At 37.7% G+C, this 22,102-nt stretch overlaps 1 protein-coding gene across 1 annotated transcript in view; it reads right to left on the reverse strand.

Annotated features, from left to right (window-relative positions):
• Window positions 1-976: 976 nt before the first annotated feature.
• PGGT1B (protein geranylgeranyltransferase type I subunit beta) overlaps window positions 977-22,102 on the reverse strand; it is a 39,076-nt gene continuing 17,950 nt past the window's right edge. The window contains 7 exon segments of the mRNA XM_082336706.1: window positions 977-1,545; window positions 1,548-1,679; window positions 6,518-6,626; window positions 6,894-7,078; window positions 8,697-8,742; window positions 15,056-15,188; window positions 17,992-18,143. Of these exon segments, the coding sequence (XP_082192832.1) occupies window positions 1,499-1,545; window positions 1,548-1,679; window positions 6,518-6,626; window positions 6,894-7,078; window positions 8,697-8,742; window positions 15,056-15,188; window positions 17,992-18,143 (804 nt within the window). The 3' untranslated portion in view covers window positions 977-1,498.

Genomic DNA, 22,102 nt, shown 5'->3' on the forward strand with positions numbered 1-22,102 from the left:
ACTTCCAAGCCCTGCCCCATGCTCCTTCTCTGCTCTTCCAAGCAGACCACCATCACTGGTGATGTTCCCAATGCTGCCATGGAAATTAATCTGCTTATAGAAGTAAAAACAATTTCTTTAAGTAGGAACGCTGCTACAGGTTTGGACACCTGGATTGTTCTGGTAGCCTGAAGAGGCCCATTGAGTCTCTCTGGCATGTGTGATAGGGGTACAACTACTCTACCGTTTTCACTTGCACTGCGTTGCAAAATCAGAACCATGGTTATTCCTGAAGCTCTTTTTACTGACTGAAAGGGTCTATATCATGTCTCTTTGGGCTCACCAGTGACAAATGGTGCACTTAATCTGGCTTGAGAGATCTTCAGTTATCTGCGTTTGGAAGTCCTTTAGGAAAAAGAATATGCCTTAATGACTGGCAAGTAGAAAGACATTCTAGTGTCTACTGCATGCCTGAAATGCACAAACTGACCTGCCACAAACACAACACCTGCCAAGTTATTTGCTTTGATTCTGAGTAGCATTTCAAGCATAGGAAGTAAGGCACTATTACACAAGCTGAGAATGTTCGTTATCTCTCTAACAGTAAACCACTGCCACTTACTTTAAAGCCCAATGTTTCATTCTTTACACAGAATGGTTAAGAAACTCAGAATTATTTCACACTAAAAGGGAAATATGTATCAAAATAATCAGAGTGCAGATGTACAATTTTAATGTACTGCAAAGGTTTGACTTTGGAAATAGGTTCTAATGCTACTCTTGCACACAGCCACTCTTCCAAAACACCGTGTTGAATACCTCTTATTGACATACATCAATACGCCACATTCTCATTGAATTTCACATGAAGAGAATATTTCAGACGATGACTCTTTGTCTGGCTAATCATCCACTGCATCTGTGTAGAAGCTACTCAGAAGAATTATGAAATCCATTTAGTAAGGCCACACAACTTTAGAAGTCCAGTATATTGAATAAAATAATTTTATTTGTATTTACTGCATTTTTTTTTTTTTAACAAAGTTTATGGAATTTGAAAGTAGATGATAAAAGGTAACTTTTAACTGAGACTTAATATGGGAGATTCTCTACCCAAAAATATGTCTAACATTAAGATCATGAAGAACTCCAAGGTTCTGTGCTATACTGTATGATATGTAAACAGATTTTGAAAATACTTTCCCATTATATATTTTGACACAGTATGCACAAATTTAAAAAAATAAAATAAAAATGAAGTTCAAATGCCTCAAGGGATTTCTTAGAAGTAAAGCCATTTGAAGAGCCATTTACAGTCTGCGGTGACAAACTTCTATATAATCAAAATATTTTTTCACAATGCAGAATAACCTGCTGAAGGCAACTCCCTATCGAAGTGATGCCAGCAACACAGATCTGATTGTATGACTCCAGCACTTAAAAGAGCACATTGGTTATACATGGCTTTTAACCTTGGGCTACAATTCTGCTACCAGAACTAAATTCAAGTCTAAATCAGTCATGTAGAGAGGCGTGTGTTGTCTGAACACTGTTTAGAGTCCTTGTTTTCCAGATCTGATGAAGGTGGTGAAGGCGCTCTGAGGTTCTTGTGCTTACATTCAGGGCGGGATGAACTTTGCAAATACCAGATTCTCCAATTAATGACAAACCACAGATCCCAAAGTAGGCGTGTAAAGCATCTGAAAGAAGAACAGAAAAGGAAAAAGAAAATTATGTCAGGCTCTAACAGCCAAGTGTTCCTGGATTCCAACACCCCGGAACAATTACAGCCAAGGTAAACAAACAGGTGCTACATTTTAAATGTGAATTTTGACAGAAGAAATCAATTTCTGCCCAAAGCCACCAGTGTGCACCGATAGTCTGCAATCTCTAAAACTAGAGTCTAGTTTTGTTTTATAACAATTCTTGCCCACTACTTTACTACTTCTGAGTGCTCAGGCTAAACAGCAAAAGAATTTGAGGAGCTGAAATAATTTCTGTAAAAAAGCAAATTTTTTTTTTCCCCCCAAACATGAAAGATTTTTTTGGCTGATTACTTGATGAACAGCTGACTACTGAAACACCAAAATTAGTGCCAATAGCTGCCAAACAGCAAGATTTAGAAGTATGGAAGAAGTTATTACTTTGCCTAGTTTCCTCCCTTCCTGAGAGAATACCCTAAGGATAGGAATTCATGAGGTGGCTTGATCAGCCATAACAGATGACTGCCACCAAAAAGGGGTGCTCTTATTCCCCTGTCCCACTCTGCTCCTGCTGCCTACCATATACCAGCACTACAGCTTGCTGAACACCCTCCATGACCTAAAGCAATTGAAAAAACATGGAAGAAAATTAACCCAAGCAGGAGAAAATGGACAGTTTTCTGACATTTTAGTGAATTAAACTGGTTTGCAGAAGGTTTTGATATACACCAAAGCTAGTGCAAAAAGGAGAAAGAATGTGCAGCTGTACTTGGGGAAGCTGGGAGGAAGGGAAGTGAGCCTGCCTCCTCTGGGCAGCAGCAAGCCATTAGATTGGATTATCTGCCCGTGAAATCACAGGCTAAAGATGGAAAGAGGATGTGAACTTAATGTGCCCCTTAGAAATTCTCAACACTTGGTAACCTTTTGGAGGTGTCAGTAAATTCATATCTGACTAAAATATTACAAGAAGGTATCTGGATAGAGAGATTCTGAAAGAAGGCTTCTGTTTATCAGCATTAACATACAGACAAAAGCATGCTCAGCAGATACAGCCCTCACTGACCTTGCAGAAGGTATGTCAGGCAAGGAGACCTCAACTTCAGGAAATACCCCTGTGGACAGCTGCATTGATATGCATTAAAAACCATATACAAACCTAATTACCTGTATATGGCTATTTGGTGGGTTTAACCACAAAGTTCAACAGTTGTGCAAATCCACGCTAACTTAATACTCAAGTTAGTTCTAGCCAAAACATATATATGCAGCCTGTGTACTCCTCTGTTTCAAGGTATGAAATACACCAAGTTTTTCCAAGGTCAAAAAACATAGGTCCAAACATTTTGTTTCATAAGTAACTCACAACTACGGAATGCAGTGTGCAACCTCTCAACTGCTTGGCTGCTGTCTTAAAAACATAACTAAGTAAGGTGTATTTATACTTCTACAAACGCAAATCTCACTTTAGGGTTTTACATGTGGTAATTGTGCACGCTCATTTTTGTCCTCTCACTCTTTTATGTTAAATCTTTTGATCTTTCTCTTGCATAGCCTATAATTCACATGTGCTTCCAATTATTTTCTATTGCATAGCATTTAAAGATAACAAGCGAGATGCATCAGAGTTGTCACACAGCCTCCTGGGGCATGCAGCAGTACCTCTAGTAATTCAAAAGAAAAGTTTATTTAAATCTAGTCATGACTTATGCTCAAGTCTGAAAAAACCCCAAATGGCTTAGTTATGTGTTCTAGCAAAATGTTGTGGATTAACCCTGGTAGGCAGCTAAGCACTGCACAGCTGCTCGCTCACTTCCCTCGCCTCCATCCCCAGAGGGAGAAGAAGAAAGGAGGAGTAAAAGTGAGAAAACTCGTAGGTCAAGATAACAACAGTTTACAGGGAAATCAAAAGCCATGGGCACAAGCAAATAAAAATCAGGAATTCATTCACGACGTCCCATCGGCAGGCAGGTGTTTAGCCACTTCCCGGAAAGCAGGGCTTTATCACACATAATGGTTAGTTGGGAAGACAAACACTGTAACTCCAAATGTCTCCCCTTTCCTCCTTCTTCCCCCAGCTCTCACTGCTGAGCACAATGCCCTGTGGTATGGGGTGTCCCTGTGGTCAGCGGGCTCAGCTGTCCCAGCCGCGCCACGTCCCAACTTCTTGCGCACCCCGAGTCTGCTCGCTAGCGGGGCAGCGGGAAAAACAGAAAAGGCCTTGACGCTGTGCAAGCACTGCTCCACAACAGCTAGAACATCAACGTGTTATCAACACTGTTTTGGTCACAAATCTGAAACACAGCGCTGTACGGGCTGCTAGGAAGAAAATTAACTCCATTAAACCACATCGATGTGGTTTAATGTTTGTAACAAGTAGCATTAACACAAAGTAGCAGACCTAACTGCTTAATATGAAAGACTTGGGGGGAAAAAACCGTATCAGTCACTTGTAAACAAAGAACAGAACAAATACAGTAGGTGTTCAGTGCTGTTTTCAAGTATGAATCTCCCTACTAAGCCACTGTCAGTGACTGCTTTATAAACTACTACTACTACTAATACAATGATATTCAGAAGATTTTTCTGATAAAAGCTTTTCCTATATTTGGCAATCTGGAGATCACTATAAACAACAGTCATGTCCTGATTCACTTTGTTATGTTCGTGTTTTCAGAGGATTACTAGCATTTAAGAGTCTTTTGACTTTTTAGATTTATTTTCAAAGCCCAGAAAGTTTTCTAAGCTCACTGCTCAATAAGCACACTGGTCCAAACGCTATTTTAAATCAAGAAAAAATGTTAAATAATGCTACTAGCCTCCAGAACCAACAATGTATTGATGTCTGTTAGCATAGTAACATCAGGACTACAAAATAATATTTCTCTGAATCATCAGTTGTGAAAAGTTACTTGCAACTTTGGAAGTCTATGTAATATATACATTATCACAAGTAGTTGACTGTTTTCTGCAATTTCTTCTAATCGTCTTCCTAAAGACATTATTGCACAGCAAAGACAGGTTGACTATCCAAATTTAAACAGAGCTTTTATAAAGTAGGAGCTACAGAAGTTCAAATTCTGAATCTATCTTAGAAAGCACCTTTGAAAAAATGGCATATTCTTACTTTGCAAACTTTCCCTGGAATATTCTGTCACATCTGAGTTTTGCAACAAAACCAAATTGAGGCCACTGTTACCAGCTTTACAAATGCTAAATGCTTCAAGGAGAATGCATCATTTCTGTCCATATTCAGCCTCAACAGAACTACCAACTCATTTGCAAGACGACCCATACCACTCATTACCTCCACAATTTGCATTTACACTGAAGTCAAGAGGACTGTGTACATTTAACCAACAGTAGCCTTTTGAGAACAATTGAGCTGTACAGATGCTTCGTGTTAGTAAACTGATATCTTTATTGTGGAGACATACAATGATCAAAAGACAGCTTGCCTTTCAAATACTAGACTGAGCTTGTAGGAAGCTCAGCTGTGTATTTATGACAATGAAATCAGAGTTCCACAGAAACAATCTTCGCAATGCTGCATTTATAGCCATTCTTCACATTAGAACTGCATTAACGTCTTACTCTTTCCTTCAAAACACGAACACAGACTTATGTCACTCGAGGAAAGAATGCGGCAATAAGCCCACCTATCACAAGAAAACGAGACAGCAAAAGATCGCTTTATAGGAAACAGCAGTGTTCAGGCTGGAACACCACACAAATCAAAGCAAAACAGCTTTATTAGTAGTCTTGCCTTTCTCAAATCTTATCTCAATCACAGCTATGCTGAAAGATGGGTTAAAGAACTTTGCATGTGACTGGGGTTTTAAACAGATTTTTTTAATTCCTAGCTCACTAAGTAAATGGTTCATCAAGATAAACAGAAATAATTCCTCCAAGTGATACCGACTGATCTATATAATGCAGAGTAAATACAGCTAAGTCCTCAGGAATCCTAAGCCAGTTTTCAGGGGAGTGGGGCAAGCACATCTATCACAAGCACTGTTTTCAATGTGGGTCCACCTTGAAAAATTCTCAACTGTTGTTCAAAATGAAACGATGAAAGGATGAAATACCAGGGCACAGATTCTGAACAGACTCATCTTTCATCATGACTAATTTTTTATCTTATTTGGTCAGTTTACAGACTGTTCATCTTTCCTGTACAAAATGCCACTGCGCAACACTACTGGTACAAGGTTTGTTTCCACACGTTTGCAATACCTTCACTGAATTCTAGCATCTTTTGGAATGATTTCAAATTAAAAAGATTTTATAATATTTTCAAATTTTTCACTACTTCAGATTATCCACTTCCAAAAGGATAACAATTAACTTTCAGATATACTACATATAATTGCTATGTGTAACTACAATCTATAAATCATATGTAACTATGTAAACTTTTGAATGTTTTTAAATACATCAATGACTTCTGAATAAGCTTAGAGGATTCCTTTAAGGAAACAAATACTCTGAAATATTTTACTCAGTCCATTTACAAAGATATCCACTGCACAATATTCCCTTTAACTAGAACAGTTAAACACACACGGAAAAGCTTGCCCAGCTCCAAACAGTGATACTCTTTCAGCGATAGTCTAAACAACAATAGCTCACTTACTCTGTTGCTGGACAAGGGAAAACTATACTCCCCATCTTTCCCTTTAAATTATAAAAATCTCATTATATTTCAAGGGTTTTTTTCCATTTTTTTAAGACGGCCAAGGAAAAAAAAACTTCCTTTACACCCCTCAGATGTCTGACTGCTGGAATGTATTCCTAGCTCAGAACACACTCACCAAAATTTTGAAAAGTAAATTTACCTGGATGGCTATCTGGCCACTTGGCAAATCCACCAACAAGGCGATCTTGAGTTGACAGGATGTAATTCCGGTTTTTCTCAAAATTTGTATACTGAAATATGTTCAAGAGCTGAAAAGAAATTAGACCATTACAGTAATATACTAAATCTCAGTATATTTTTAATACTAAAATATAATGGCTATTTATGAGATAAGCAGTGACAGTAGAGATAGCACTGATCTGGTAAACCTACATATCCTGCATTTTTGCAAGATGAAAGAACTTCATAGTGATCTGTGCATTTGTGCCAAATATGTAACTCTTCCAAGCAAAGATATGAAGCCTGAAGAAATCAAACCAAGTCAGTAACTATCCAGTAGCTGTTCTGTACACTACCTTCAACGTTGCTCCCACCCAAAAGGAATAGCAAGTGTCTACAGGTTTGTTGGGTCGTCCGTGGTAGCCATTCTGTTGTCTCATTATACACCACCTTCTTATTCTGTTCAGTTCTTTTTCTGAAAAAACTTCCTCCAGTTTACCCATCAAACACAGTGATGCAATACCACAAAACGTAGAGCCACCTGTGAAGAGAGAGTTGGTTTTGCAATGTTTTTATACCCAGATTTTCACTGAAGCATGTATGATCTCCGTCAGGACTTAAACTAGGGTAGTAACAATTAAATCAATGGATTTTTAAAAGTATGAAAATGTTAATCTTAAGTCTAAAAGCCAAATAAATAAAAACATTTTAGTTCAGCATATATGTCAAAGGGGAAAAAAAAAAAAAAAACCAACGTAACTCTTGCACAAATAAACCTGAAATAATTTTATTAAAGCTGGATTGCCTCTCAATGCTGCGCAATTTACATTACACAGCAGTCCAGAAATAAGCAAATGGCAATGCAACAGAAAACATTTCTTCATATGTAACTTAAAAAAGCAAGCTATTGGGATGCCAGCAATCAGACTGAAGCAGAGATGCCAAAGGCAGTCTCAGACATAATCCCCCAGCGGATATAAACAGACAGAAGTGTCTGATGAGCAGAAATCCAAAAAAAAAAAAAAAAAAAACAAATTAAGGGGGGGGGACATGGTTAATACTATGAAAAGACTACTGGATTCCCATGGTTGTAATAAACACAAATTATACTTCTAAGGAATTTTTTGTTGTCAAGGAAACCTCAAGTAAAATTTGGAATTAGAAGAGAAACTCGTGTTCTTTGGCTGTCTATCATAACCATCACTTTTTAAAGCCCATCAAAACTCATTCCGAGTCTATTACCTGACCTGATAAAATAACAGCCTGGGAAAGACCATGAGCAAGCTGTTGATACAAGAGTTGGGGCCTAAAGTTCCTTACACTGTCCTGGTGCTAGAAGACCCCAGGAACTCTAAGGTTATTTTCATTCTGATGCTGAAATGCAGCAGGAGAAGGATGCTGAAGTAATGCTATCTGTTATCACTAGCATTCTACAGTAACTTAACTAGTTTTGTAAATATGTAAGGGTATTAATTTAAGTTTTTCAACTTTATCCATCCTGCAGGAAGAAAACAGATGGAAGACTATCAAAACTCAATACTGAGGATAAAACTAGCAAACATTTGATAGATTTAGTATCAGTCACATAAAAGTCAACAGGTTCTCTGTCACGAGCAGACCACTACTTCACGGCACAGAAAAACATTTTGCTAAAAAATATAAGTCCTTGGGAATTCCTATCTTCATAACTACCAACTGTTTACAAAAATTAACTGCTGCTTCAAGATTTGAGCCCCCAATAGATGCTATAATCTATCAGAGGAAATGTTTCTAGGTTTTACTAATAGCTGCTGAAATTGGAGATTATCCCGTGCATTGCACAAAATCTCTTGCAGATAAATCCACAGAGTAGCACTGGTACATGTGGAAAAAGTTTTCTCTGTCAGCAAGAAACAAGAATTACTGCCAAGATCTTTCAACAAAACATTCATGAGGTAAGATTAATGGAGTTGATATATCAAGAGCCCATCTGGTCTGATATTAAGTTGGAACTAAGGGAAGAAGACAGATGATATTCTGAGGCATGTTTTAGATTTGCTCCTCCTCATCCCACTTCCTTAAAATCAGAAAAGAAGGAAAGGCATGACGTACCCTGCACCTCTTACAGCATTTTCAATCCCAGTCTTAAAAACAGGCATAGAACATATTAACCTTCTTACCATGCGACTCCAGTCCAGCTCCCTGTGCCAGGCCGTTATCGTAAGACTAAAGGAAAAAAACCCACAAACCAGTTACTTTAGAACCACATCACTTTCACAGACATTGCAATTTCTCAGTTTACTAGAAAAATTATCATCAGACCATAATCGCCATCTAACACGAATAAATTCTGAACCTATGCCTCCAAAAGCTCTTGGCACAAAACAGTTAACAGATTAGACTTGTTTCAATACAGGCAGCTTTCATGACTTTCATGGAGTTCATTTTAGTTGTGACGTATGTTAAAAGTCTGAAAATGGGTAAACATGTCTTTGCCAAAAAGGGAAAGCATGTGATGCAGATAACCATTACAGAAAAAAAAATTTTTTGTCGTTATAAAAAGAGAAAATGGATATGTAATTCCAAACAAAATTAACTGGATAAATTAAATCTGTCTCTAACCCCAAAGCTGGTTTACATACAAAAAGGCAAAATGCAAGGTACTACTCTGTGTACAACACTCAAGTAAAAGAAATGCTTTAGTAAGGAGCAAGAACATCAGGCTTTAAAAAAACAAAGACAGAAGGAGCTGGGGAGAAAACCAGAAGTTACAACATAATAAAGCACACTACTGGATGAAATTTAACCTGCCCTATAAAATATTACTGTTAAAAAATAACTTAACAATGCTGAAAAATCACTTTGTTAAGTGAAAGAAAAAGGAGAAACTTGAGTCTGATAAACAAAGCACCAAGAATATTATAGTACAGGTCTGTCACGAGCAATCTAGTTGCAGATGGTATTGTGTATGTAGGAATAACAATCTTTCTTCCCTAAAAATTCATTAGATCATCTTGCATGATAAGAAACAAGAGATCACAGTAAGTTATTCATAAAATGGAAAATGTTTATTTTACAGGATTTCATAGAATACTTAGTAAATTATCACTGGAAAAATAGCAAACTGTTTAGTAGGAACAAAAATGAAGTTTAAGTTTTGAAGTTAAATTACACTTCTGTATTAACTGCTCAATTAATGACTGGTTGAAGCAACTAAAAAGGCTAACATCTGATACACACAACTTCAAGCTGCAGCTTGACCTTCTAAAGTTTGAACCAGTCAGTTCCTATGAACATCTGAATGTTAAAACACACAGTGTAAACTCTTCGCACTGCCTTTTGAGAACGCAGTGCAAATGTGCTACCACACTCCACAGACCCATTAATTGCTAAGCAAAGGCAAGCTGATTAGCAAAGCTATGCTGGCAAAGCTAATTAACTCTACAAACAGCAATTGTAAGAGGAGGTGGTTTGCTTTATGTATGACAAAGTAATTAGCTCTGGAGAAAAGCTGTTAAGTGTGCATCCCAGACAGTGTACTATGTTGGGCTGTACAATTAGCTTGAAATTTTAATAGACAATAGCTGACCTTTGGCTGACTGGTGCCTATTTATTTACAGACAGCAGCTGCTCTTTGGGGACTTGTGTACATTAAAGAACTAGGGAAATATTTTTGTTTCTTTGTCCTTTTGAAAAGACCCAGGAAATTATATGCAAAAGAGGCTCTAGGCTACTGCAACGTGAAAACTGCATAATTAAATACTATTCTCAGGAAATGTGCAAATCCAGTTGGGTACAATCTTTGCTTCACAGTCTGAAAGTTTCACAACCAGCTTAATTATATCAACAGACTCATATACCTGCATTTCAAGCAGACTACTATAGTAGAAAAAGCAGATGCTATACTTAAAAGATTCTTGCAATATATCTACTTAAAAACCAAATTTGCGGCAAACCAAGCGACGTTGCAAAAAAGCAGTATTTCAGAGTCTGTGGAAGTCACTCAAAATTTCAGCATCTTAGTGTCTGTTGTTTTTTGATTAGTGATAGATCTGACTTTTGAATGGGAAAGCCAAAAATCAACCTATGCTGACAAAAATTGTGTGACTGGAACCTGGTGAGTTTACTGACGATAAAACTGATCCACTTTTACTTTGGTGATCAGTATTGTATAAACGCTTTTTAGTCACGTGATAGTAAGAGGGCTATCCATTCTGTGTGAAGATTCAGGTCTTTTTAACATAGTTACTTTTCTGAGTAATCAACATCATTGTTTCATGTTACAATCTTCTGCTGTTCTTGACATGGCTAACTATACAAGACCCCTCCCTCCTTTAGCTGTATTGAAATATACCTGCCACGATTCTTATACTGCATCACTAAAGAGAATAAAATCCAAAGAATAAGCTAAAATATCCAGAAGCTTATTACAAAGATTACTGTGTTTAACTGTACTGTGTCCTGGCTGTGCCCCCTCCCAGCTTCTTGTGCGCCGGGCAGAGCATGGGAAGCTGAAAAGTCCTTGACGGGTGTAAGCACTACTTAACAACCACTAAAACATCAGTGTGTTATCAACATTATTCTCATACTAAATTCAAAACACAGCACTATACCAGCTACTAGGAAGAAAATTAACTCTGTCCCAGCTGAAACCAGGAGAGATAGTAAACCAAAACCATACCTTTCTGTCACAGCAGTTTACTGCCGAGCAATGAAAACTCTTTTGTTTTATAATTAATGCAAGTACGAGAACGAGGTAACATTGTAGCAAAACAGGAATAACCATTTGCAAGAAAGTCTATAGCCATATTCACTGTATAGTTAGTTACACAAGGAATAACAAATTAATCTCAAATAGAATGTACTTTGAATTGTAATACATATAGGTTATTTTTAGCACTATCTACAAAATCTTAACAGGAGAAATCACGCTACCATTCTTGGATACCACATTTCACATTCATTGTATTTATTTAAGAAACACACTTTAAGAAATACCTGGTTCATGTGATAGGTAACTGAATTGGAATATATCTCAAGGAGGGTCATGGAAAGAGATGAATGAGAAGAAGGAACAACCACCACTGTGAAATGATTTTCACAAAGGGCTACTCCCTGATTGTTTGAGACTTCTTCAGACACATCTGCAACTCTATGACGCGACCAAGCAGGATGCAAAGGTTCTGTGTATTCGCCTAGATGCGCCAGACACTTTGCAACCGTGTTAGTGCATTGAAATCCTGGCCTGATCAAACACTGCACACCCAGAAAATCCAGACAAAACTAGTACATGCGTATACCAACTCTGTAGTGAATTAGCAGTATAGCAACACTTTTAAAGAAGTCCTACTGAACACAGTGTATAGTCAATCTACCAATTCACAGTAAACCTGGACAAAAATATAACATCTTTTGCTACATGTTAGCATATGCTCAGATGGCTGCTGCCTATAGAACACTACTTACAGGATCTCTTTGAGTTACTCTCTGAGCTAGCCAGGAAAAGGCACAGTCCTCATGATAACCCACAGTGTCTCTGGACTTCAGCCATGCCCAGACTCCAGTTTTACTTCACTGAAGTAAAGGTCAACTGAAGTATTACTATGAGCCCTTCCAAGAGGTCTTGTTCTGTTCAATTTTTTTCCTTTTTTCATTTTTTTTCCCTTTTTTTTTTTTTTTTTTTTTTTTTTTTTTTTTTTAAAACAAGTGGTGTCAATTTTCCCGGTAGGAAATACGGAATAATTGGAATTTGTAGGTACAAGGATTAATGCTAAGTCTCTAGAAGCAAACTATAAATTTGGTTCAAGATCACTGCAGACAGTAGATCTCCAGTGCCATTTCAAAGCTCCAAACTTTCAAAAAAATCACCACTTGCCTGCTCTATCAATGGCCTTATATGATGCTCTCTAGTTCTTGTCTTAGAAAGAAATAATTGCTCCCTGCTCACTTCATCTTTTCAGTGTCACTTATTGTTTTACATACCTGTCACACTCCACTTAACCATCTCATTTCCAGAATGAAGAGTCTTAGTATATTAAATATTCCTTTTACACAAGCTGATTCATACCTCTGACAATTCAGCTCAACTTTCTTTGTACCCTTCCTAGTTCCAACATATCCTTTGGGACCAAAACCGCACTCGAGTGTACAAAATGCTAACTAACAGTTGATGGCATGTATAGAATAACACAATAAGGATTTTGCTCTTTGGTTTTGTTCTCTATTCTTTCTTAGTATGTGATTCCCCTATTGTAGCTCTGCTAAGCTATCTGATTGAAGGCTAACCTCAGTAAACACAAAGGTCCAGCAACAATCAGAGGAGGAATGCTCCTGACATAGTCAGTGAAAAGTGAGCACCCTGACTCGGCTGCTCCCTCAGACTGTGAAAGGGGAACGGACAAATCATTGTCCCTGGGTGGAACCCACCGAGAGGGTTCAGCAGGGATATTCTCACCCTGGAAAACCATGCTAATTAAAGAAGGCTACTAACTACTGGGGTACAGGGGTTCTTACAGGATGCAGGGGAAGAAAATTCTGGGATTGTATAAAATGTGTTATGGGGTGTTTTCTGGGGATTGCAGGAGTGTGCACAGCTTATGGGATAGCTAGGGAAAGGACCAACGGTAAGAAAGGGAAAGATTAAAGCAGACTGGAGAGGAACAAGCAAGGGAAAACAGAGAGGAAAAAGGGGATAAAAGGTGCTAGCAGAGTGTGAACAGACTGCTGGTCTGTACACTTGTATGACTGAGCCCTGCCCTTGATCACCTCAGTCAGTCCAAGATTTCTTAAATTCTGTTTTTAACTGTTGTCTGTGGACACGCACTAGCTATTCCGAGTGTGTGCGTATGTGAATGCTAGCAAACTTTAGGCCCAAGTAGCTGGTGGGTAACGCAGATGGTCTGAGTACCAGAAACTGGAGTGGGACAACGAATCTCAGGGGCTCGTGGGCTGACCGGCCAGAAGTGGGGGGAGACATGGGCTTTAGGGGACAGATGTTGGATGGCATGTCATGACACCAGGCACAGCATTAAGGCTTTTTCTTTTTTCCCACTTCACCACCCCCCAGCAAGTAGGCTGGGGTTGGGGAAGAAGCTGGGAGGGGACACAGTCAGGACAGCTGAACCCAACTGGCCAAAAGGATATTCCATATGTTGTAACCTCACGCTCAGCAATAAAACTGCGGCAGCAGAAGAAGGGGTGGGGAGGAGGGATTCCTTGTCTTCCAAGGTGGCTAATGCCTGGAGACTGGCTGGGTATCAGTCTGCTTGTGGGAGGTGCTGAGTGACTGATTGCCTTTGCATCACTTGTTTTTTTCCTCTTTTCTTTACTTAGCTACTGTCTTTACCTTGATCCATGAGTATTCTTGCTTTTGCTCTTCCTATTCTCTCCCCTGTCCTGCTGAGGGGTGTTGGGGGCAGTAAGCAGAGCAGAAACATATGAAAAGGCATTAAAAGCAATGTAAGTGTGATAGTACAAAGTTTTGTTCATACTCTCAATTCCAGTATGCAGGCTAACGTCATGAATGCACAATGTATGAATTAGACTGATTTTACATTTTTTGAAAAGGAACATATGAAGAAAGTTATGTTCCCAATCCATCTATGGCAGTGTACCAGAAAGCTGCTTGTGATGCACAGTAAGAAATGCTTATGCATCTAACCACCTCCTTAAAAACTAAACAAAAAATAAAAAACAATTTGGTCTGAACCAGGAGATTAAGTCTTTTTTAGACTTGTTTCTCACTTAAATTTTACAATTTCACTGCTTACAGCAACTACTAAAACATACTGGTTTAGAACCAGTTGTACGTCATCATAAATTTGGCTCTTTTTTGTGGACTGAAGAGTTTACTATGTATGTTTACTCACATTCAGAGAACTGTCATTTTCAAGCTTACTCAGCTTCTTTGAAAAACATTTATTTTAATATTGGGAAATGAAACTCAATTAAACTAATAAAACAACATGAAAAAACCCTGAAAACTCTTTTGCTCCAACCAAATATGAAGACAGCTTGCACAAACACAGAAAAATATGTGTATATGCTAATATTTTTCTTCATTCCAAATATCTAATAAATAAATAATGAAGTGCATGACTGAAAACACTTACTAAGCTTGAACTGATATCAATAGTTAGTTCTTCCTTTGATTCTGTATATAATTTAAAAAGCAGGACTACAGCTCATTGAAATGTGAGAATTCTATTGATGCAATGCTTTATTTATGCACTTTTTCTAAGTTATAGGAACATCAGGCCCCAGTTTTCAAAAACTTGCTTTCGAGTTCTGAAGAAAAATGATCAGATTTAATTTGCAGTGAACAAACACACCACATAATTTTATCTTGCTAGTACACGCATTACAATGAATATACAAATGCAAAAAAACAATGTGCTTTTTCATTTTCAACTCGCTAAAGTAGGAACAGAAAAGAAAGAAATTACCATAATATTTCAATTTGGATGGAGAGATTTTTAGACATAGTTAAGAAATAAAGCTAGTAACTTTTAAACGTAGTAAACACTTTGCAAATACTCACCATACTTCTTCTAATGTAGTCTATCGCTTTTTTCATATCCATGCCTGACCAGTTATCGAGCATGTAGCAGATGCAGGAAGCACAGTACACAAACCTCATATCATTCTCACTTCCTTCCAGCACGGCACAGAAACTGAAAGAAACGTTTCTGTCATTATACACTGTATAGCCTGTTATATCAGAAAATATGAAAAGCAGTTCAAGGAACTGCATAATTTTTCCTTTAAAAATTAGTTACTTCTATTTACGGTATTCACATAAATACAACCCAAAGCTATGCTAGATGTTCTTTCTAGAAGATGTGATTCTAACTAAGCCAAGCAAAATCAATAGCACTATTAACATTTAGGGGCCTGGGTGACTTTATTTCCAGCAATGTAATGACACTGGTCTTTACTTATTCAAAAGATGTTAATGCTTACAGTCTTTTACCTATCACAGTATATACTGATGTATGAATTACCATTTTAACATTTACTGTTCTGGGCAGAATTCTTTGCCTTCCTAGGAACTTTAATAGCTCACAAGTCTTGCCTGCCTGCCTGCAACTTCAGGACCAGTTTCCCATGTATGTATAAATGTGACTGTTATTACTACCGTTTCTAATACAAATGGTGAAAATTACTTTCAATCCAGTTTTTGATTTCTTATGGCTACAATCTTTCCACGCTATACACACGTTTTAAAGTCGTTGTATCTGGGTTATCTAGGTACAATCCTGTGCTCTCTCAGAGACCCTTAAAACGATGGATGCTGTGACTGGCTGCCTGACAAGCCTCCATTTGGTTCAAAGAGCTAGTTAGTAAATTTTGATGACAACCATTTGCAAGAAGCCAGCACAACAGAATATTTTGATGAGTCCTCCTGACAAATCTCTTCTAAAAAAAAGAAAAAAAAAAAAGAAAGGTACTTCTGACTTTAGAGACAGTCTTTTAAGCATGACTATCACCACTATGACACTCCCTCTTTAACCCCACAATTCAAGTATGCACCCCATTATCTTCTTGCATAGAAAAGCCTCCAACATTTCCTTGGAGATACTTTCATCTCTCCTAACCCCAGTGGTGCCAGGCCCTGCTCTCTGCAGCTCAGACAGGGATGAACTCTGGATATGGCACAGGACATTCTGGGAAACCACGACACTTCTTAACATGTGCCAGTACTGCAGTTTACAATCTCACCCCATCCTCAGGTGACAACTGCCCTGAATGTTATCCAGATATTTGAAATCACATTCAGCTATGATAAGGTAGAAATTAAAATACACACATTTATTCATAATGTAAAAAGAGACAATCTAATTTAAAAGCAAATTTTTTTTTGTTTTGTTACAGTTTTTGTTTCTTCACACCTGTCTTTTATTCACTGAGACTAGCATACTTATACTAAAGTAACACCAGAAAAATGTCTCTTTCCCTCACTGAGCTCACTTGCTGTTTCCATCTGGACAAGATGTTAGTTCAAGTTCTGGCCTTCACACATCCTCCCCCTTTGGGGCAGTAAAAGTGGTTTTCATAGGTATGAAAACGTCTGTCACACTAGAAACTGACTCCTGCCAAAGTAACAATTCGATGCCAGTGCAAAGCACTCTCCTTTCCCTATAGGGGCTAGCTGGCACTCTTCAGCAGGAAATACAAAACACAGGATCATGTGTAAGAGTTATCAGTCTGTACATTAAAACCACAAATGATACAAACATGTAGAAGAGGTTAACTGCATGTAGCTTACTACTGTAATCAGGCAAGATGACAAGTAACCACTTCAAGATGCTAGTGGGTTGGGAGCAACTCCTTCCTTTCAGATACACTTTAAAAACAACAATGGTCCGACGTATGATAGGAATGTTTGGAGCAATGGAACAGGCACCTCCACATGCTTGAAGAAACTGCAAACTACAGCAGATCAACAAATGCATGCATATGTATCTGTATACATACATTAGGACTTGGCCCATTAAGGTCAGTCTGCTGTTATTAGTAACAGAAAAACGTATATCATATAGTTCATATTCACTGCTTACATTCTGAACATTCTGGACTTTTGTGTTTGTTTTTTCTTTCTAAAACCACATGTAACACTGCATTTTTAAGTTGTGTTACAAAGAAAAAAGTTTTAATTACATACGATGTCTAGGCGACACACAGCCATTTGACCAAAACAAAAGCTTTCTTAACTCATAAAAGGTGACAGCAATTTCATTGTGAAGTGAAAAATAATTCCTTCAGGAACAATATTTCTGTAACTCTGCAGTACTCTTTCAAAAATGACATTCAGTAAAACACAGACAGATCATGTGCAGTAGTAGAAGTTTTCATTAGCTACCGGCTTCAGCCTGCATTAAAAAAACAAACAAAAATTCCCACCAACATAAGTAGATCAAAAGGTATATACCATCTAGTAAAGAATGCATGCAAAAAGGACAGATCTCTCAATGAAGTTTAGTAATATTATACTCCTATTGCAAGTAATATATAGGCTAATGCATCCTGTATATTGATATCTTGAATGTCTCAAAACTAAATAAAGCTCATCCTCCCACAAAGCAGAGTAAACATCATCATAGTAGCGTTCCAGGGCCCTGCAAAAAACAGAGAATACAAACACAGAAAGCCTCACTTATCTGAAGGACAGAGCAGAAAAACTACTATCCTCAAGACATAAACCAATACATTAACTTTCCAGTAGTAAGCATCTACAGTTGCAAGCAAACACTGTCATTCTCCAATACGAAAGCAAATCTGTACACAACGTACTGTTTCGTCCTGTAAACTGGCATGTGTTCTATGACTGATACCGATTACCCACCAAAGTATTTTCTAATAGAAAGAAAAGATTATGCAGCCACTTTCATAAAAAACATGTTTGTAATGTTTCATTCCACATCTGGGTTTTCTATTAACCTTCCAGAGAGTTGTAGAATGTAAAATAGCTTTTACCTTCCATCCTCCAGCTGGAGAGCTCTCAGTCCTGCCAGTACAGCATCTTTATCTACTCGACTTAAATCATCTCCAAGAATAACCAGACATGACAGACCTGTGTAAGTCATCGCTATGTGCCCACTGTCATAGGGATGAGATATACCCGGACCCTAGAAAAAAAGGGGGAAAAAATAAAAATATTGAAACATCTTAAGACCTTACATTACAGTCAAGTGTTGATTTAAAAAAAAAAAAAATTAAGAGGTAAACAAAATTCTTTTCCCTTCATTCATTATGGTTAAACTGAAGGTATCCCACTCAGCTTTTCTAATCAAACTAAGATACCGCAGAGCTCTGCTAGCCATGTAAACAGTTGGTCAGTAGGAAGCTTTGGAAAAAAGCTTTGCCAAGAGTGATATTTATGCAAGAGCTAAGCAAAAAGATGGGATATGCTCAACTGTACCTAAGTTTATCCTGACACACCACTGTGCATCAGCTTCCTGGCAGCTGGGTAGCACTGCTAAACAGCCAAGCCTCTGGAGGTCCCTTCAACAAAGATTTTACAATCTAATGATCTACAAGTAGAAAGCAGTGTGAGGGATTTTTAGTAATCTCTCTGTCAATTGAAGCAATACCAAATTAGCCTCTCATCTACTTTGATCTCTATTCTAAAACAATAATCAGAGCTTAAACAAAGTATTTACATAGCAAATAATGTCAACTGAGAAGCTAAAATGAGAGTTAAATACAAATCACAATAGTGGGCAAAGTATTGATGCAGGTGTGCTAAAATTATTATTTTTCCTTCTCATATTTTATAGGCATATCCTGGACTGCACCACTTCATGAAAACGGAAACCACATGTAACAAGATGACTTTGGATACTCCGGATAGTTCAATCTGGAGCAACTGGAAGACAACTATTTTAAACAGGATAAAGGCTATTTCAATATTGACTAGTAGAGAAAAGCAAGTTTAAAAATAATATTTTTACTAGCATTATTGCCTAGTCAGTTGCCAATTTTATTTTGCAATTCATCCTAAAAACATATGTAAAAAGCAGTATAAACCCAAATTTAAGATTATGTTATGTGTAATCGGTATTTTTCCGGCACGTCACGCTTATTTCCAGAGCCAGAAAGCTTTGCTTCTAATAAGAAACTGGGAGAAAAATATTTATTACTCACTAGACCACGAGGGACTGTTCTCACACTAGGGAATCAAACACAGTTGGGAAAGGGAGGGAGAAAACAAGGTGAAAGTGGCTGCAGCAGCACTGAAAAAGCTCTAGCTACGCAACAGAGAAGGGGAACAAGGGATTGAGCAGTGAGTGAGGGTGTGCCCATTGCCTCTGGCCCGGTCACTGGGCTCCACTGAAAAGAGCCAGGCTCCATCCTCTTTGCGCCCTCCTTCAGGTATTTATATACATTTGATGAGATCCTCTTGAGCCTTCTCTTCCGCAGGCTGAGCATTCACAGCTCTCTCAGCCTTTCCTTGTAGGAGAGGTGCACCAGTCCCAGACAGACTTCCCCATGGGGCACCCCACAGATGGAGGACAGCTGTGCCCTCAGACAGCTTAGAAAAAGCTACTGCAGTCATGACACATGTTTTTCTAACTTGAGTGGATGACAGGCTCTAATCCCAGAAGGAATAACTTGCACTATCATACCAATTTTAGGCATTTTAAATCTAACAGAACCAAAAATCTTCTTTTCAGAATAATTTCTCCTTAAAAGTTTTATTATAAGCAGCTTAACCCTTGTGATGCATCAACTTATTTAAAGTTTAAAATTCTGCTCCAAAAATCCAGACATATAGGGTCATACAAATGTGCCCTGACCCAGAGAAGTATTCAGTTTAATGTAATTGATTAATTTATTTTTAAGCAAAGCAAGTCTCTCTTCTAAAAAGCCAAATTTGAACCCGTTCTTGCCCTAAAGGATTCTCAATGTCCCAGCTCTGTAGCTAAAGCTCCTCACACATTTTGTCAAACGAAATACAAGACACACACTAGTTGATAAAAAATATCTGGGAAGGTTCTCTGATATTAGGACCAATTGCTTACAAAATGTCCAAGCAGTTCCCATCAGCAACTGCAAAGAAAACAAAGTTTCCAAACATCTATATCATTGAAGTTAAAACTGGAATGAGAGAACACTCGATTTCTTCCTACTTGGAATAACCCAGAGCAGGGGAAGCGCAGAAGATGCCTCTGCTCATTTCACACAAATACACTGAAAATGCCGGAGCCTGCAAATCAATTTTAACAATTCACCACTGCTGTTTACACGCTTGTATAGGTACTTCATCTCCAAATCAATACTGACACCAGGGATAACTGAACAGTAATAGATATAATGAAAGAGATTGATTTTACATTTGCAGACATTATTTCCAGAGGAACACGACATTCACTAAGCAAGGAAGGTTTACTCTAAGGATATTCAGACTTGCTTTTTAAAATTGTATTTATGAAAACTCTACCCAAATGTTCTAACTACTACAAACATGCTTGCATATTCAGGAAATTTTCTAAGGCATCTATAGCTCTCAAACAGCATTCTCCCTCAAGTGACAATTTTTCACAGTGTCTACCTAAAGTAACTGAAAATTCCCACTTCACAAGATTTTTTTTTTTTAATTGTACTTTTCTATACACACCCTACTTCCATATTGTCTGTAAAGCTTTGGTAGCCTACAAACATGTTTAAATAACTGGGCCCTTATTTTTTAGTGAATTCTGTATCGTAGTATTTTTGTTACACAATTAAGCACTGCAGTAAAAACAGGCTGCAGACAAAGTGTTATAAGCACGTATACTGTGTGCTCATGAAACAAAATAATATCACCCTCCCCAAACAAATTGTATCAATCACTAGAGTACGTGGACAATGTACAAATTCTATCTGTACTTGCTTTCCTATGCAAACACTTCAACAGGTAGGGGTAGCTCACTGCTTTCCCAAACACAGGGTTTCAGCAACACCGGAGCTGTATAAAATTTTTCAAGTCTGGTAGTTTTAATAAAGAGCACAAACTATACTCATATGATGCATATAAAGCAAACAATAATGTCTGCTGCCTGTACATACAATCATGAAGTTCACAGCTAAATTAGCACTGCCATCTGCTTCTGTCCTTGAACATCAAACAAATGTTTAGGTACAAGTAATGCAGAAAAGACTGTGGTATGTGATTTTGAAACATCATTGTGTGGGGAATCAGAGAGATGGTCTCAGCATTCAAGAACAGCTGCTTGTAGGTCACACAACTACCTTTACTACTAATAGTTTTCTTATATCACAGGATTATCATGTGGCAAGTAGTTAAATTCTTTATACAATAAGTTAGCATACTGCTAGATATCTTGATATGTAATTACTAAAAAAGCCAGTGGAAGTGACAGAGGGTCCAACATACTGGTACGCAGCCAATGTCTTGAGAACATTTGGTTTAGGGCCAAAATTCCCAACAAATATGGCCAGTATTTCAATGAGATTAAATTAAACACAGAAGGATCAGAATCAAATATGAGATCATACAGGAATTACTACAAGGCATACTCATAGAGGCCAACATGACATTTTGTATGTGTAATTACTGTAGGATTTTGGAAGCTTTTGAGAGCCTAACAGATCTTTGGTCACCACATGTGGTTTAAAAAAAAAAAAACCAAAAACAAACAAAAAAACCCCAAACAAACCAGATATACTTATTCAACAGAAGAATAACAGAAGAATAATATATTCTGTCCACTAACCATAATTGTTCAAATTTTAAGTGTACTGGAATTCACTTTATCTTTTAGGTTCCATGTAATTATTTCAAGCTCATTGTGATACTACTTATCAAATTTTATGTTGTACCTACGCACACCAATATATATTTCACACACAAACGCAACAAAACCCCTGAGCCTAAGTAACAGGATGTCTTTGAGGGGACAACAATCAGAACAATTGGACATTTCAGACAAAAATAAAACCAAACCACACAAGAAAACATACTTTTTTGCATAAAATTGAGAATTCATAAAATTTGTAGAAACTGACCCTGTGACAATTTGATATCACACAGCAGGACTTCTCCAAATGCAAGAGATTACAGCAGGTCTCAAAGGTTTTGTGA

Source organism: Platalea leucorodia (genome assembly GCF_965183815.1).
Source record: "Platalea leucorodia genome assembly, chromosome: Z".
Lineage (NCBI taxonomy): Eukaryota > Metazoa > Chordata > Aves > Pelecaniformes > Threskiornithidae > Platalea > Platalea leucorodia.